This window comes from Medicago truncatula, chromosome 4 (genome assembly GCF_003473485.1).
Source record: "Medicago truncatula cultivar Jemalong A17 chromosome 4, MtrunA17r5.0-ANR, whole genome shotgun sequence".
Lineage (NCBI taxonomy): Eukaryota > Viridiplantae > Streptophyta > Magnoliopsida > Fabales > Fabaceae > Medicago > Medicago truncatula.
This window is the reverse complement of record NC_053045.1, coordinates 10,405,836-10,425,405: the sequence shown is the minus strand read 5'-3', so window position 1 is coordinate 10,425,405 and position 19,570 is coordinate 10,405,836. Positions and strand designations below refer to the sequence as shown.

Genomic DNA, 19,570 nt, shown 5'->3' with positions numbered 1-19,570 from the left:
TATTATATTAAAATAACTAATTAATGACTCATCAGTTGGACAAGAAGATTTGTTTTAGTTTCCTTCAATTATTGATTTCCCTCATAAGGTAAACAGATGGAATTGAATATACTCTTGTAGATTTGTCAACAATTTTGGTATATTCCGGAAAAGGAAGAGTTTCAACCATGATTTCATGAGCTTTGTAATGTTTCTTGTAGACCTTTTTTTTTTCCTCTATCAGCCCTTTTTTTGTTCCTCTGATGTCATCTTTAATTATATCTCATAGTTCTTCATCAATGTCAATGATATGACTATACAACTTGTTTTTTCCACCAAGAAATAAGAGCTTTTGATATTAGAATTTGAGGTGGAGTTGTTATAATCACCAGAAGAAGGGACAACATTGTTAGAAGTGGAAGTAGACATGTATTTCTCGAGATCTTATAGTTGTTACATGATTAAGTGTTGAATCAACAAACCGTGTGCTCTTGTATCAATCGAAGGTGAGAAAAACACAAAAATGAAGGTTGAATTGTGTTGGTTTTTTTTCTTATGAGAATTATTGTCTAGGTTATAAAACAAAATAGAGTATGAAAATATATACAGAGAAGAGAGTAACACAAGAAATTATATTGGTTCATCCCATAATCCGAAGTTAGTCAAGTCTCATAACACTTTAAGGGATCGCACAAGAGTACAATTACTTAGACGCAAAGGTTTAAAATTTCATGTCTCCCCTTGAGGATTTCTACAATCAGAGTTTACAAATAAAGTGATTTGTGTTTACACTTGATACTCAAAGAGTGGTAAACTAACTTAAAGTTCAATAGACTTCTCAACACTTAAGAAATTCTAAAACTGACAGTTTGTAAGATTTTTTATTTTTAGCATTCACAAATCTCGGCCCCGGGTTTTTTATATTTACAAGTCACAAATCTTGATCCCATTTTTTTTTTATATATATTTATAAGTTAAAAATCTTGGTCGAATGTTTTTTTCTCCTTCAATTTATTAGTCACAAATTTTGGTCTCGTACTTAGTAGAAGATATCTAACTCTGCTTTTTAGCTTACATTTTTTCTAAATAAAACTTACCTTAGCCTAAGACAAGTTATAACCATTAAAGACCTCTAAAGTGTGTATGTTTGTAATGACTATTTAGAATTTCTTCAAGCCCTTTGTAAAATGACATTAACATGTTGACTCAATGGTTAACTAGAACACTTACTAAGAGAGAAATTGTGAGTGAGTTAATACAAAATTTAGTGTAGTTTAAAGCATGGACTATATTTTCTACGCCTGCCCTGATTGAATTTTTGGAGAATGGAAGTGGTAAGATACTATGTAGTCAGAAGTAATACACGATGAGGATATGAACACCGAAACAATTTAAGTTACTATGTAGTCTAGAAATGTATGACACTCTACTGATTGCAAATTGAATCTACAGAATTTTTTTTACTTGAGGACAAGAAAGTTTCAAATTATGAAGACTGCTCATCATATGATATTTTGTTGGAGTTTTATCGAGTCGTCTATTGTTTATTCTATGACTTCCTAGAGAAATTTAGAGTCAGCTTCTCATGGTTTGGGAAATAATTTGTAATATTTTGTATTGAGTCGTTGTATGTCTTTTTATTCCATGACTAGACAACTCTATAGGTAATTTTAGTCTTTTTTTGGTATAAACCACGGGGTTAATCCAATGAAAGGCATCTCATAAACTTTATGGAGTCAGGGTACAATGGAAACTCTGAAGTCTAAAATACCTTGGTAAATTTTGTCTAAAGTCCCAAACTCATATCAAGGATGAAAAAAACATGAAGAATGAAGAAAATGAGAGAAAATATCATTGACTCGTGTGCCCTATGTAACACCCTGAACCCCACATACTATTTTAAAGTAATAATCCAACAATTAAAAGAACATATTAATGTGTTACTCTTCATCTTTCAACACATATCAAGTTTTCATCATAAAATATCAAGTCACAACCGAAATAAGTCTCAACATTCCATCATAAAATATCAAGTCACAACGGAAATAAGTCTCAGCAACATAAATGTCATACATCATATCTCAGAATAAATACATCATTAAAATGAACTCAAAGTTCCTCAAACATAATCTGATAACATAAGTAAAATTCCAACAGTTCTAATCAGAGCACCACTAGATAAGACTCCAAAATCAAAGCGGTAAAAGACGAGTAGGCTCCAAGTTGTCCTGGAGAAACTCATGGAAACTATGCATCCTCAATCTACAAGTCTACACCATAGAGGTGTAGGCGACCATTTGCCACACATAGGATAAGATATAAATTCAACATAGGGGAAATATAAACGAATGTATAATATTAGGATCACAACATCATATATACACATATTCATCTTAAGCAATATTATATTCACATTTATTCTCATTCAATCATTTAAATAGATACAATAAATCTATTTAAATAAGATATAAATAGTCATGTATGCATCTCTCACCACAAGGATATAAACAAGTATTCACATCATCAAATTATCACCAAGTTGAATACATGTCATTCACTTCATCACCATCGTCAAATCACACATTTTTCACATAGATACACATAGTCATGTATGCATCTTTCACATAAATTCACATAGTTAAGTACACGACTCCCACCTAGACTCATATGCATGCAATATTATAATTCGACTCTATATGCATGTGGTACCGTTTTGGTTATTAGAGGTATTTTTTTGAGTGATCCCACCGTCACTTTGGATATCAGAGGTATGTTTATGAGGGATCCCACCGTCACTTGGACTGATCATGAATGCATGAGCATCTCATCATGAATCAACAATGCATAAATTCACAGAACTCAACAAATTACATCAACAACATCGTCATATATTCACCGTCGTTACTAAATAATCATCATTTACGTCATCGTTATATCATCATCATCATATCAACATCATTATATCATCATCATCATCATCATTTTCATCATCATTATATGAACGTTTAATCAAATCAATAATTCAACATCGTTATAGCAATCATATTCATATAAAAACATCATCATATAAAGTCAACCAACATTCTTATATCATCATATCCTCAACTCAATTAATCATGCATATTATCAAGCATATCAATATGTATTCACATTATCTCATAATCACATTCACTCTCATTGGATATTCATAACACATTATGCATAACCAATTACAAGTCTATTACTAGTCATGATAATCTCTATGTTCACTTCCATCAAGAACTTGGTTAATTACACCAACAATGCCAAATCATACTCCTATTAATTCAATCAATCACCAATACGTCATATTTTAAGAAAACACATCATTTTACTTAAATTTAATCATGGAAAAAAAAATTTTGTTATTAGAGAAAGTTCCTACCCATTTTATAGAGTGTATAAACATTTGAAATGGATAAAAATGCATTTTTGGAGTTTATGTCCTGACAAAATCGTGGCCCGATTTTTTCGATCCAAAACACCAAATTTCTGGTCCAAAATTGTGGGCCGATTTTGGCAAACAGACATCAACCAAATTTCATTATTTCAAAGCTTACCAAGTTGTTTCTACTCAATTTTAAACTGATAATTCTACTTCTAAACATGATAACAACAACAACAACATTCTCTCATCTTCAATGCATGCATATCTCCACATTCAACTTTGCATACCAAACATTAATTATGCAACAACTTCATGGCATTCATCAATTTCAACATAGAACTCAAGAACACAATACCCATATATTAAAATCATGTAATTATCATCTCAATATCAAGGATTTTCAAATAAACATATACCCATAATCATAACAACATACAAGAACACAAATTCAACATTATTTCATCACAAGATTCATGAAAGTAGAAAAATATCATACAAACCCATAAGTATCCAATTGCTCATAAATCTCATAAGGTGAAAATAATATACTCATGTACCTCTTATCTATTCAAAATTAGCATCCCTCTAGCTTGGGTCTCACTCTCCTCTTGATTCCATAAGCTCACTTCTTTTTTCTCTCTAGATCCCCTTTTCTCTACTCTTGCCTCTATCGCAAAAAGTGTGCAAATGATTTTTTAACCCTAATTCATAAAGATTAAGTTGACAAATTTATACTTATTTTAAGAATCAATTAACATATGTCGTATAAGGATTAAATATATGATTAATTGACTGAATTTTTTTGACAAATAAGACAAAGTTCAACAAAATTACTAGTAAAAAAAAGTAAAAATGCAACATTATGTCCAAAAAGAGGCAAATGAAAAATAATTTGAGAGTGGAGATTAAAAGTGGAAGATCACGAATTGTACAAATGGGCACATAGAGGTTATGGTTAGCAGCTATGGACGTAGGTGAATACATTAAAGTGTTCATGTTTGATTTTGGGGTGAGAAGAAAAGTAACCCAATAGTTAGCAAGAGTAAAGAAATTTGACAATTGTTTACACATTGAAATATGTCTTTGCAAATGGAGAATAGGACAATATCAAATACAGTAAAGAAAGTGACACATTGGATTGCAGGGTTATTGGGAAGTGGCTAGTAGAAATTTGTATTGTAGTTCTTAATTCTCTTTGACATGTCTGCTTCCACTGACTACATAGGTAGGTGCATTGTTCTTATTGGTTGGGGACTGTTTTTGTGGTGTGTTGCATGTTTCAGCGTTTCTTTCTTCTGGTACATCATGTACCTTTTAATTTATTTTTTTGGTTTATTACAAATTAATTTTTTCTATTAAAGATATTATCAATTTTTATAGAGAACATATTATAATTTTTTTACAAAGATATTATCATTTTATTGTCCAAAATTTAAGTTGCAATATAAACACAATTTATAAAATTATACAATTCGTCTCTTAACTTAATTTTAAGTAACATTTTCGTCATTTATTTTTTTTTTGTTCCCATTTAGTCCTTTTTGTTATATAATGAGAACATTTTATCATTTTTTTATGAGATTTTTTCAATGAAATCCGAGTATCTAAGTTTATATGATTTCCCTAAAATAAAGTTTATATCCACTTGTTTTGGATTTGGTTCACATAACTCTTAATGGGCTTAGTCTCTATTCTTCTTCATAAAAAAAAAACTACACAATTACTTCACTTAAACCTCTCTTTTACTCATACACCTCTTTCTCTTAATTCCTCAAAGTTTTTACTAACTTCACAAAAATACCATACACTCATAAATTACCAAGATACTCTTCACTTTTAAATTACTAAAATACCATTTACTTCTCAATCTCTAATAAAAATCAACTAACCCATCAACTCAAACACATTAATTAAACAATTAAATTCTAAATAATTAAAATAATAACAAATTAAAAATCGGGATGTTACAACTCTCCCCCACATAAAGAATTTTCGCCCTCGAAAATTACCTGAAGGAAACAACTTCGGATATGACTCCTTCATCCGACTCTCCAACTTCCAATTAGTTATGCTTTCTTTGGTAGATCCTCCGCAAATCACTTTCCCCCTATCCATTTATTGGAATTAAATAATATTCATGTCGCGTTTAGTTATCTTGAGTAGAATATACAGATGATAAGCCTGTTGCGACATTCTAACCTAATCGATTCATCAAGTTGCACCTGCTGATAGCACAATGATCTTTACGTGCAAGGTCTTACTCTCTCAATTGATTTCGGTATATCCGTCCAATGTTGAGTTTCACCTACTAGTCACACGGTGATCCTTAAGCATGGGGTCTTAGTCCCTCAAAGGTAATTGAACACATAGACTTAACTTGGCATTCCTAAATTTCCAAAGGAAATGAAGGACAATGTTCCTAAAGGGGTTTCCCATATATAAATCTTAGGTATCAGTTAGCACACTCTCCCTCTCTGTAGTTCTACAAACGGACAACCCTATCAGTGTCTACCTTACCAAGGGTCAAGGAGAATGGTTCTACTAGGTTTGTATTAGATCTTGCAGTACTTGTTTCCTTAATTAATAAATAGTTACATCCCAGGTTCATCAGATTTTACTCAATATTAGTAATGTCATCTTCTAAGTACTTACTATTAGGGTTAACTCTCTTTCGGTATCTTTTGTCTAGTTATTAACTAATTACTTCCTAGGTAGGAAAATATAAATATCAAGATATAAGCATCATTATTAGGCCTTGTCACAACCTAAGTACCTAAACTAGGGTTGCACTACAATACAAATAAACTAAACCTAATAAAACTAAATAGCGGACATAAAATAACTAAATAAACGACATAAATAAATAATTATCCAACAAAATAAATAGAGGTTCATCTTAGAACCATAACCTAACAAGATTTAGTTACTCATGGTAACTAAACGACTAATTACAAAAGAAGTAAAACTTACCTTATAAAACTTGGAGAGGAGAGAGAAACTCCTCCTGAAAGCTCCAAGAATCTGCCTTCCTCTTATACCAGAATAGTTCTGAACGAGAAATTATGAATGAGGAATGAGGTATTTATAGGAAAAGTTTCCACCAAAACTTGGGCTAATAATGCGGGATTTAGGGGCAAAAACGTCATAAAATACAACATTTTCAGCAAGGCAGCATGCTCGGGGCGCACAAAGCATCCCCGAGGCGTATGTGCCTGCTTCCTAAACCGCCATTAGGTATCTGGAGCACCATTTCATGCGCCTGGCATATGTGTTTGGTTGCTCCATACTCCAGGCGCATACTTCATGCTCGGGGCGCATGTACCTCATTGCTTCCTGGCCCTGAAACACCAGTTTCTTTGTCTTTTTAGGTGTTTGTTTCTATGTAAGTTGTCTTGGAACTTTGGGAACAGAATTCCTCCCTTTGTAAAGTCTTCTGAGACCTCTTGAATTTTCATTCTTTATCTTCCCAAGGACCACATAATCTTTGGATGTTTTTGCTTTGCCGATTTGCATGATTTCTTCGTGAATTACATAAAAACACCCTAAAATTGCTATGTTTCGGGAAGAACAAAATTACATACTCAAATATAGGAAACTTTACAAATTTCTTGAAATCATAGGCAATTGATCTAATACTCCTTTGTTTTGTTGGTAAAACCTACTAAAAATGACTGAAAAACATACTAAGAATAACGTAAGATGACCTGTCATCACCACTTCTCATACCCTCTCTATAATCTGATAAGGACCAATAAAACACGGTGTCAACTTCTTGGACTTCAAAGCACGACCAACACCGGTCACTAGGTCAACTCTCAAAAACATTTGATCTCCGACTTGAAATTCAATATCCTTCCTCTGTTTATCATGACAACTCTTCTACCTACTCTACGATGCTTTCATCTTCTCCTGAATCATCTTAACCTTCTCCATAGTCTGCTGAACAACTCCTGGTCCAATCATAGCACTTTCTCCTGACTCATACCAACACAACATTATTCTATATCTCCTTCCGTACAACACTTCAAAAGGTGCCATACTAATACTCGAATGAAAATTGTTGTTGTAAGTGAATTCAATCAACGGTAAGCATTCACTCCAACTCACTCCCTGCTCCTAAACACACACCCTTAACAAATCTTCTAAAGACTGGATGGTTCTCTCCGTCTGACTATCATTTGAGGTTGTTAAGTAGAACTCAACCTCAACTTCGTTCCCAACGCTTCTTGCAAACTCTCCCAAAACTTTGATTTAAACCTCAGATATCTATCTGGCACAATGATAGATGGAATACCATGCAATATGATAATCTTCTCAATGTAGATCTCTGCAAACTTCGTTAAAGACATACCTGTCACGCTCTTGACATCGTGCGCTGTGCACGGGCAATGCGTAAAATTGCCTATTTAAGTGTCCTCTTCACTCATAAGTATTCATTCAAAGTCCTAAAGTCTCAGAGACATAAAGCTGCGACTAAAGCGACCAGAAGTGGCATTTTTTAACATTGGAAATAAGATTCAAGGCAATTCTCTTCGCTTCATATATTTTTAATTTATATAAAATCTTTGATGATGTATTTTGCTACCATAAGTAACTAAACACTCTTAAATTAGGGTTGAATGATGAATCTCTATCGAAATGTTCGAACCATGTAATCTAATTGTCCTCTTTTGATGCAATTTGAATTATGATTGTTTAATATATCTTGTTCTTAATGTTTTTCAATTACTGATCAAACATAAATGAATCAAGGTTATATAACTCACTACTAACTGTAGGCTTTCTAACCAGATCTAGATATATTATTTGCTAAGGTAATTCACCTAGACATGGGAGATTAGTTAGTACGACATAGTTGAAAGTACTCTCATGCTTTCGATACTATGTGTTCCATTAAGATATTATGGTTCTATATTAGATAAACGGGACATTAAATCGTAATTGGGGTAGGTCTACTTTATTATGTGTTGTCCTCAAACTCTAATTGAAGAAGGAACTTGTATTATCGAACAAAGAGATAAAAAGGATTCCAAAAAACCCTAATCGCATTCGCATCCATCATTCTGATTCTCTCTATTTTATTTTCTTTGCAACAACTCCTATGTAAACCCCTGAATTTATTATTTTTGTTTAATTAAATATTGCTACAATATTTTACTTACAACTTTGTTACTTGTACGATTTGCAACAACTTTTTTACTTACAATATTTTTTATGAAATAATGATGGTTTAAAACCTTGTTGAAGATGATATTCCTAATGAGTATCTAGGCCTACGAGGGGAGGATTAAATGTTAGGGGTTTTGTAGCGGAGATTATTTTGTCATCATCTAGGTAGAATTTGACAAGCTTAAGTGATGTTGAGAAAATAATTATAAACGAATCACGTAAGTGTCTTGTGTAAGAGAGGGTCCATGGGGACAAAGCAATTTTGATGTGTTTGTAACAACATAATACTCTGGCGTGTACATAAGAAATTTGATGTGTTTGTAAGGATATGATATTTTGATGTGTCCGTAAGGAGAAGACCATTTTGACATATTTGTATGGACAATACCATTTTGACGTATCTGTAAGGACAAAGTTGATTGTGATTATTTCTCGCCCATCCACGTGGTGGCATAGTACTATCAACCTCCTAGCAAAGTACCTTATCGTGAAATTATCCTGTGAGAAGTAGAGTCTAGGTACTATCGACTATCTTAAACTATTTTATTTATCTATAAACTTTAAATATACAATATTTAGGGTTTAGGGTGTTACACGGGATAACCTCTACGTGAAATTGTATATACTAATCCCACGAACCAGATATGACTGTCATGAGTGACAAAAGTGTTCATCAAGAGATTAAACATTAATGCATTCCTAATTCTGGAGTTGAACTTATGAGCTCTATTAAAGTTTGAATAGATCTCTTATTGTATCATCCAAGTGATTTGGGTCTTATTGATTTGATTTTTTTCTTTAATTAGGCTAGTGGCTCACCTTTTTAAGATAAATAAGTAGGATGTTCGAGATTCAAATTCATGAAATGAGTCTTATTAATTTTATATATTATGCATCGTCTCTATCAACTGAACTAGACTCACGGAATGTGTCTTATTAATTTAATATACAATTTTTACAACAACTTAATATAACTTTTTTATTTATTATTTTTTTTATATATTTTGTATGCATTTTAATATACCGCGTTTTTTTGGTACAAATTTTAATAAACCTTAATTTGAGGTACTTCTTGTAATGGTTTATTTTAATTAATGTATATTTAATAACAAAAATAACCTGACCCTAAAAAAACAACAACGTTTAAGTTCATTTAGGTGTCCTCATGAGCTTAGCTCAATTGATATGAACAATAAATAAAAATATATGCAAACCACGGCCACCACAAAAAGAAAATCTATTTATGTAAAAATCAATTAAATTATAATAAACTTGTGTGAAAATCAATTTTAAAATAAAAAACTACAATACTAACTTTAAATAAAATCAATTCCACTAGACAATAACCAAACGCAACATCACTTATGCTTCATAATCAATTACTATGAAACTAGTAGAAGTGGAATGAAACATAAATGAATGTTTAATTTCATAAAAAACGGAAATGTTTCCATTTCTTTATACGTTGGACACACAACCAAGAATGAATGAAAGGTCAAGATATTAGACAAAACAACACGCAAACGTTTTCAGATGAAAAGTAAACTGAAGCTAATGAAGTCAATGTCTCTTTTGACAAACTAACCACACGGAGTCTCCTATGGTTAGAATTTCCAACACTATTCTACACTGTACGATGATGTCTAGAAGTTAGAAAGAAACAACGAGGTTTTGTTTTTGTTTTACAGAGGGAAAAAAAAACATTTAGAGAGAGAAAATCAATTAATCCTTAATCTCTCCGAGATCCATTGTTTTCATCTTCAATCAATTGTTTCACATCAATACAAAAATGGGGTGTCCTCAAAAGTCATGATTTTGTGGGATTATTCATCTGGGTCAACTTTGTTCAATGACTTGTAAATTCAGATGGTGAAAAATCGTGTCTTTTTGATGTTTTTGTAGGATTTATTCATCTGGGTTATTGTAATTTTGTTTGATTGTTGAGGTAATTTGGTTTTTGGTTTAATTAAGAATCTGGGTTGGGAGAGTTTTTTGATGAGATATGGAGGAGCATGTAGCAGCTTTGCACACTGCTACTAACGCTTTGCAAGCATTAGGAAGGGGTTTTGATGTTAATTTTGATACAAGGTTGCTTTATTGTAAAGGAGGTTCAGGTTCTAGGGTAGTTGAGATTGATGAACAGTATCAAAGGGATTTATTTTTGTATGATGATGTTGTTGTTCCTAATGTTTCAAGGGATATTAGAAGCTTCCCTGAACCTATGGGGCGTTTGAGTTCTGGTGTCTGCAGTTTTCAAGAGGTAAAGTTGAAGATTCAATTTTTGTTTTTCTTTGGTTATGTGATAAAAGGTTGCATGTTGACTTGCTGAATGTTGTTTTTCTGTTTTTCTAAATGTTGAATGTTTATTGATTAATTGTGTTTAGTTATTTGTATTAGGATGTTTGGCGAATTTGAGTGTGATTTTAGATTTCAATTCATGATTGTGAAGAAAAAGTTGTTGGTTTAATGAAATTGTTGTGTGGAATGGTTGCTAACAATGGATGTGTCGAAACCCCCAAACCCAAAGTGATATCAGGACCATCTTAAACATTTTGGAGGCTCTGTTATAATTTTGGGCCCTCAAAATTTTGGACACTGAAATTGATGTAGGCAGGAATTTGGGTCCTTAAAATTGGTATATGTAGTAATTTGGACCCTTATACACTTTGGAGGCCTCAAAATTTGGAATTGATTGATATAAATAAGTTAAGAATTTTCAATTTGATTTAAAATTTGGGTAGTTAAACATTTCTATTTATTGTGTTTGGGGGGGAATTTGGGCCCTCAACATTTTGAGGCCCTGTGCCATGACTCTCCTTGAACTTGTTAGCCGGCCCTGAGTGATATTATTGAGGATGATTTTGTTTCTCGCATATGTATAATATGAAAAGTGGTGGTTTAGTATTTGTCAATTATATAGGTATGGCCTAAACTAAAGTCACTGGAGGCTCTACCTTTAGCTAGATATAGCCAGTCCTTTTTAGCATGGACACAAAGATCAGGGTTTTAAACTGCGGTAGCGATTAGCTGGTTATGGTGTGAATCTTTATATTGCAGCCGATGCAGCGAAATTGCAGTTTTGCTGCCTTTGCGGGGAGACCTCAAAATCCTTTATATTGCGGCTGCAGACTGCAATTCAAAACCATGACTAAGATGATTCACTTGTTTGCTAGGAATTTCCAATCATGTTTAGTAGTGAAATTTATATCTTATGCTGTACTTTGTCTTTGTAAATTGCTTTGATAGTGTGCTGTGCAGGATGATTCCCTAATATTTTGTGTGCATTAAGTTTTTTGTGGCAATCAAAGTATAATAATTTCAGTATTCCCTGTATTATAGAACTAGAGTCTTATTTTTACTTTTTTAAGGCCTAGTTTTGTTAGTATCAAGTTTATGGCAGTTGTTTTTAATTGAGATAAGTGTTTAATTCTTAACCACTGGTTATGGAGAAGTTATATGGAAGAGCTTCCCTGTATTAATCATTTCAACTCATAATCATTGCTGGATAATTGCAATTTTATTTTGCTTCAAGTTGTTGTTGAAAAGTTTATCCAATTTGGCTAGAAATCGTAGCTGCAACTTCTAAAAACTAAAGGCCATAGCTATTAGTTGTCACTTGTCACATAATAATGGAAGCCATATGATGTAACCATGGTTTTTAGTATCTTACCATACATATGATACAAAACTGAACTCAATCGATACAAATTCCTAATGTGCATCTATTTTGGACATGAATCCCATCTTTAATACCGATTCACAGTGATGAAGTTAGATTCGTTCTGATAATCACTACCTAAACTAATTGTAGCCAGTCAGTTTTTGTCAACTTTGTATAGTCTGTCACTTTTCTTGTCATTTTATTTATGACTTGAATCTTGAATCATTAAGTTCTGCTATGATATTGTAACTTATAATTTTTGCTGTGTCACTTGTTTTTTATTTAAAAATGCCATTTTTATTGGTAATGTGTTTTACGATTCATAATAAGATTCGATTCACAATTCTGAGATTCTGAAAATTAGTCGTCTGATTTGCCATTTGAATCTCGATTTGGTAACCATAGTTATAACCTTTTTCGTTTCATATTTTCTTAAATCATTGATTGTTCATTTGTCACTTGGCTGCAGATGGTAGATTATTTTAATCATAAGGCAAGTATATCAGGGAGCTTTCCTCTTGGAAGCTTCAACTCTGCATTTAGCTTTACTGGTTCAAAACATGTTGATGCCGCAGCTACAAAAACCTTGTCTTCAGATGGGTTTTACATTCCCCTTGCAAAGGTTCAGCTACAAAAATCGAACTTAATGTTGCAAGAAAATGTCAAAAGGGCTATCCCAGTCAATTGGGATCCACCGTCCTTGGCAAGGTATTTATATTTATACAAGTTATCATTATGTCCTGTTTGGATAAACAACTTAAATAAGTGCTTATCATATAACTGCTTATGTATAAGCTATTTCTATAATATTTTTTTGCATTAACAAGAGTTAGCAAATATTAAAACAACATCATCAATTAGGGGCACTTCGGATTTCCTCTTTTGAGTTGTCCAGTTGTTATAGCACGGACACTCTTCCTTGTTTACTCTAAGTCCCTGATGGGACACACAAACATGTTGCACTGCACTTGTTGCAAAAAAACAAGCATGGCTTCATATGATGAGTCTGTGAACATCGATAATCACATGCAGCACCGTTTTCTTCTGCAAGAGGTGATCCCTCACCACCAGCAGAGAAAAGTTGGATCACAAAAGCCATGGCAAGGATGAAAGTAATGACATCTCTGAGAGATACCATTTTAGCCGTAAAGCCTTGTTGTTTGATATATATTTCAGACTTTTCCAATGAAGATGACTAGTATGCTCAAGCTATTTCTATAATAAAGATTAAATAAAGTCAAATTATTTTCGTATACTTTAAAATATGTTTGTATAAGTTATTATGGAGAGCTTGATGAAATAAGCTGAAAACAACTTATGGATATGTGATTAGTTGTTTTCTTAATCTCTTTGAAACAGTCTCACAAGTGGTTATTGGTAGATACGCAGAAATAAGTGAATTCAAACAGGTTCATAATGCTGTAACAAGGTTATCTTTGGATGACCTTTGACTTTTAATTACATTTTGACAGCTTCATCGAAAATTTTGGGACGCATGTCATTACATCAATAACCATCGGTGGTAAAGATGTTATTTACGTCAAGCAACACCATACTTCACCTTTGTCGAAGTTGGAGATAAAAAACTATATTCAAGATATTGGAAATCATAGGTTCTCTGACATCAATAGCCACACAAGTTCAGGTCAAACAAAATCCAAGGACAAGGCTAGTTCACCAGAATTCCACTTTTCCTGCATTAATTAATATTATTTAGGTTAAATATATAAGGAAATATAACACTTGGTTATATAAATTTTATAATTTGCAGGGCGTTGAACCATTTTCATTCAATAGTCAAGGGATTTACCCTCAACCTACGACTGCAACATATCCTACCGGGAAAGAAGTATGTAATTTATGTTCTAACATACTATTTATAAGAATTTATTTGCACTGATATCCGAAATCTTGGTGATTTAACTATGTTCTGATGAACCATTTTTATATTTGAAACAAGTGCACTCTTGTTATAGAGTCTTATGATAATCTAGTAGACATTTAGGCATGATAACATACAATTACCAATGTTATGACCCATTCAGGACTCACCTTAGAGAACCTTATTTCAATTTCTCCATCCCTTTGCGAATGCATAGACTGTAATTTAAAAAACAAAAAGAATCTAGCTAGAAAGCCCTGAATGGATATGACACCTTTATGACGCGTGTATAACGCAATTCTGAAAGCACTGAAGCATATATTATTTCTTGGTTACATGAAGTTTAAGCAAGTTGGGCGCCTGAGGCTCACCAGGGCCAGAGAAAGCCGCAAGGTTTAGAGAGCGCGTACAAAGATACTTACATATTATCCTCCAATGAGGTCCTCATATCGGCAGCAGGATTTGAACTTGAGTTCTTTTAAAATCTGAGCTGAATAGGTTGACAGTGAAAGATAGATTATGGAAGAACACATGACATTTACCTAATAAAAATAGGCTTAAATACCTTTTTGGTCCCTTAACTTATTTTTTAAGTTCTGTTTGGGGCCTCATTTTTTAATGAATCAGTTTGATTCCGTAAGTACTGACTGTTGACGCAAGTTGGTCCTTTCTATGAAAACTGAAATAGATGCCTTTAACTCTTGCTGATGTGGCATCTTCTTCCTCAAATCTATTTAGGGTTTATGAGTTTTCTCTTAGAGACATGAATGTCAAATCTGTTAGTGGATTTTTTTATTTTTTATTTTTTATGATTTTCTATAACGGATTTTGTTATGTATATTTAATTGGAATCTGGTCCTCTATAAGTCTGGTAGGTGATGTTTCTTCCCCTTTTCACTTCCACTTTCTTTGACATTTGGGAATATAAGTGCATAGTAATGTGTGTATAAGGATCTGTGCACCAGCATGCAGCTGTACTGTGAAGCATTCGTGCTTATTGTTGAGAGTGTGCTTGCATGTTTTTATGGTCATCGATTGTTAGTTACTGGCTGGTCTGGTGGAGACAATGTTGTTAAATGGCGTCACCATGGTGGAATAACATGGAGGTTTTTTTGACAACTACCACAGTAAATTCATGAAAGGATGTCCACCATGGTGGCACCATACGCGGTTTCTCCATCTATTTTATCTTCTGAAAAACAAAAAAAAAATCAAGTTTGTTTTCCTCTTAACACCATCAAATACTTATTGTTCAGGATGTCACAGTCATTTTCAGAAGAAGAGGAGGGGATGATTTGGAACAAAACCACAGTATATGGTTAGAAACTGTCAAGTCCTCGCCCGATATCATAGAGATGACTTTCTGTCCAATAACAGATCTCCTTGAGGAAATACCTGCTAAGGAGCATTTGACCCGCGCCATTGGTCTTTATCTAGAATGTAAGTCAACTTATCCTTTATATTAGATGATTTAGGGCCTGTTTGATTGACTTATTTGAGTGTATAGACTGGCACAAGTACTTATGAGACTATTTGGGAGAACATATCGAAACAACATATGACATGTCCATAAGCTGTTTTTCAGCTTATTTTCACAAGTTCCAGGATAGCTTATGAAAACATCTTATAGCTTATATGAAAATAGGTTGTGTTCATTAATTTATCGTTTGTTATAGAAATAGCTTATATTAGCCCTTAATTGGGTTGTTATCCAAATAGGGGTATATATTTTTTTTTTGGTTCTTCTAGGAGTGTGATCTAATATCAATTTCCTGCATTTTGTGCTCAGATAAACCACCTATTGAAGAACTTAGATACTTCCTAGAGTTTCAGATTCCTCGTGTTTGGGCTCCTTTACATGACAGGGTTCCTGGTCAACAAAGGAAGGAACCTGTTTGTCCATCTTTACAATTCAGCATAATGGGCCAAAAGCTTTATGTCAGTCAAGAACAGGTAAATGATCATTTGCTAGCTTTTCTTTTGAAACTTTTATGTCACAATTTTTTCGAAGATATTTAATGTATTTGCAGTTTCTAAGTACACGGGGGTTCCCCCTTTTTTTACTGCGATGTTTTTTGCTTACTGTGAGTTGCTTTACAAGATGGTGCCTCTAGCAAACTTCTATGAAGTTTTAGGAAACAAATGATTGAATTTAGTATTTATAGTACACAATAAAATGAGTAACTCCCTCGGTTTCTTTTTATTTGTCGCTTGTAAAATAATTTGTTCCTATTTATTTGTCTTTTTCAAAGCTCAATGCAACATTAACTATTGTTTTGTCAATATGATGGTTCTCATTGAATGCAGATAACAGTTGGACGTAGACCTGTAACTGGCATACGTCTTTGTCTTGAAGGAAACAAGCAGAATCGGCTGAGTGTTCATCTTCAGCACTTGGTATCCCTACCAAAGATCCTCCAACCATATTGGGACAGCCATGTAGCAATTGGTGCTCCGAAGTGGCAGGGACCCGAGGAACAAGATAGCCGGTGGTTTGAGCCGGTTAAGTGGAAGAATTTTTCTCATGTGAGCACTGCACCCATTGAGAATCCCGAAACATTCATAGGAGACTTCTCTGGTGTTTACATAGTCACTGGAGCACAGCTTGGAGTATGGGATTTCGGATCACGTAATGTACTTTACATGAAGCTCTTGTATTCAAGGTTACCTGGATGCACAATCCGAAGATCACTTTGGGATCACATACCAAATACTTCACCTAAATCTTCGACTGCCGGAAACACTTCGAACACAGATAACTCAACAAACTTGGGTTCGAGAGAAAACAACATAACAAACAAGTTGGTGAAGTATGTTGACTTGTCGGAATTGAGCAAAGGACCTGAAGATCCTCCTGGTCATTGGTTAGTTACCGGCGGAAAGCTAGGTGTTGAAAAAGGGAAAATTGTTTTGCGATTGAAATACTCATTGCTTAATTACTGAGTTCACCATCAATGTTTTTTTTTCTTTCTTTTTCATATCCCTTATGCTGGTTTCGATCTAGAATTTCGGAAGGTGTAAGAATGATCTCAAGACCAACCAACCAATGAAGAAACTGGCATTCCATCAATGTTGTAGTAGACTAGTGCTGGTTTCGATCTAGAGTTTTGGAAGGCGTAAGATGATCTCAAGACCAACCAACCAATGAAGAAACTGGCATTCACCATCAATGTTGTAGTAGACTAGAGTTTAGTCTTCCCTTGCGGGTAATGTGAAAATCATTTTGCAGTTTGGTAAACTGAGTCGAATAGGAAACTTAATCTGTTTAGACGGCTGCTACTACTTGATCCATATTGTGGTAGCAAATGCTGTTTTCATTGCTGCTGCTGATATGGTGATGTTGATATCTCATAGGTGTTTACTTAGAACCTTTTTACAACCATGACAAGTTAAAGTAATGTCTATATTCTTATAGTATTGATAATACAAAATGACATTATCCTTTATTTTCCTCTCTGCCTCATAAGAAAACAAGAGGGTAAAATGTGTTTTTGAAGTCTTGAACATCCTTAACCAGTTGTGCATTTTTTTTTTAATGATAAATGTTAATATGTTAATTGTGTTGTTAGTTTTTTATATCTTTGTCGGGACTTGAACTCTGGACCTCTAACTCTTAACCCTTAGCTCAAATCAGTTGACCTACCTAACTCTACTTAACCAGTTGTGCATCTCTTTACCTTTTTGTAAGTCACAATACCTATTTGCCTCGCAACCTTCTAAACTCACGGGCTAAGGATTCTCCATTTTTCCTCTATTACCATAGTTTTGAAGTCTACTAAATAATTGGATCTACCAACTGTCATATTATTGTATTTATATTCTCAAAACTTTGGTAGCGGAATAAATGGAAAGAGCAAAAAATGGAGAGGATCTTGACTTATTTTTCATAGAGGAAAAATGTTTCATGGGCACTCATACACCCTTTTTACACCTTGAGGAAGAAAACGTGGTTTGATATAAGCGATATGTTAGTAATGTGATAGGAAGATAAATAAGATAGAGAGAAAATGAGGTGTTGAGTGAGTGTCGTGGTGTTATGGGTGTTTGAATAAGATAGAGCAGCTATAGTTCCGTTTTTATTACTGTGATAATTTTGGGTTTAAGTATAACAAATAACAGCAGGAGGAGTACACCCACCCCCCCCCCCCCCCCCCCCCCCCCCAAGACTTTATGCATGCCAATCACATATTGGCAACTCAGAAGGTACTCTTCCTGCTTAACACCGAGAAGTATGTAATAAGTCTAAGGAGTGCTTGAACTTGTCACTGATGAATGAATTGGTCAACATATCAGCTGCATTCTCTGAAGTATGAACCTTTTCAAGTAATTTATGTCCAGATGCAAGTAACTCCCTGATCTTGTGAAACCTCGCATCAATATGCTTGGTCTTGGCATGATACACTTGATTATTTGCCAAATAAATGACACTCCAACTATCACAGTGCAACCAAACTCTACCTTACTCAACACTCGATTCTCTCACCAATCATGTAAGCCATACAACTTCTTTGGCAGCTTTAGTTGCTTCCATGTACTCAGCTTCGGGTTGTCGACATGACCACTACGGATTAAACCAATGATTTCCATTAAATAGGTCCTCCTGCTATAGTAAGTACATTACTGTTGGTAGACCTTCTATCATCCATATCACCAGTATAGTCTAAATCAACATATCCTACAACTGAAGGATTACCTTGTCCTCTTCTAAACATGATAACATGACGCATTGTACCCTTCAAGTACCTGAAAATCCAATTGACTCCTTCCTAGTGATGTTTTCCCGGACATAAACTTACAAACTTGTGTCAAATATGGTCTAGTGTAGACCATAACATACATTAAACAAGCAACAAAACTAGCATAAGGAACCTTTTAACATATACTCAACTTCTACATTTGTCTTTAAACACTAATCAAACGAGAACTTAAAATGATTTGTCAATGAAGTACTCGCAGTCTTCAAATTGCTCATGTCAAATTTTTCTAACACCTATTCAACATAGCTTTTTTTAGAAAGCCATAACTTTCTAGCACTCTTGTCCTTGTGAATTTCCATACCAAGAATCTTTTTAGGAGCACCTAAGTCTTTCATTTCAAACTCATTTTCCAACATAATTTTCAGTTCATTTACATCATGTAAATGATTAAAAGCAATCTACATAGAATAACAGGAAAATAAAAGAACCATCATAAGGGCTAATAACATAAATAGAGTGAGGGTATGACTGTTTTAAATCTACAAAGACCTCTTAGATTTACAAACTAGTCTGTCATGTCTAGTGTCCTTGAACCCCTCTGACTGCTCCATAGAAATTCGCTCATCTAGATTACCACGAAGAAATGTTGTCTTCACATCCATCTTTTCTAAATGCATGTCTCGGTTGGCTACCAAGGCTAACCCTTCTGTTATGAGTACCCCTTTGCTACAAGACAAGCTTTGAACTTTTTCCATTCTTTTTCTTTTAGTGTCGGT

General features: G+C 33.8%; 1 protein-coding gene across 1 annotated transcript; it reads left to right on the top strand.

Annotated features, from left to right (window-relative positions):
• The first annotated feature begins 9,994 nt into the window (after nucleotides 1–9,994).
• LOC25491698 (MACPF domain-containing protein CAD1) lies at nucleotides 9,995–17,593 on the top strand. The gene is made up of 7 exons (XM_039833110.1): nucleotides 9,995–10,814; nucleotides 12,685–12,923; nucleotides 13,688–13,883; nucleotides 13,987–14,064; nucleotides 15,354–15,537; nucleotides 15,887–16,050; nucleotides 16,405–17,593. The coding sequence occupies exons 1-7, from the start codon at nucleotides 10,557–10,559 to the stop codon at nucleotides 17,038–17,040; spliced, it is 1,755 nt and encodes a 584-aa protein (XP_039689044.1). The 5' UTR covers nucleotides 9,995–10,556; the 3' UTR covers nucleotides 17,041–17,593.
• The last annotated feature ends 1,977 nt before the right edge of the window (nucleotides 17,594–19,570 follow it).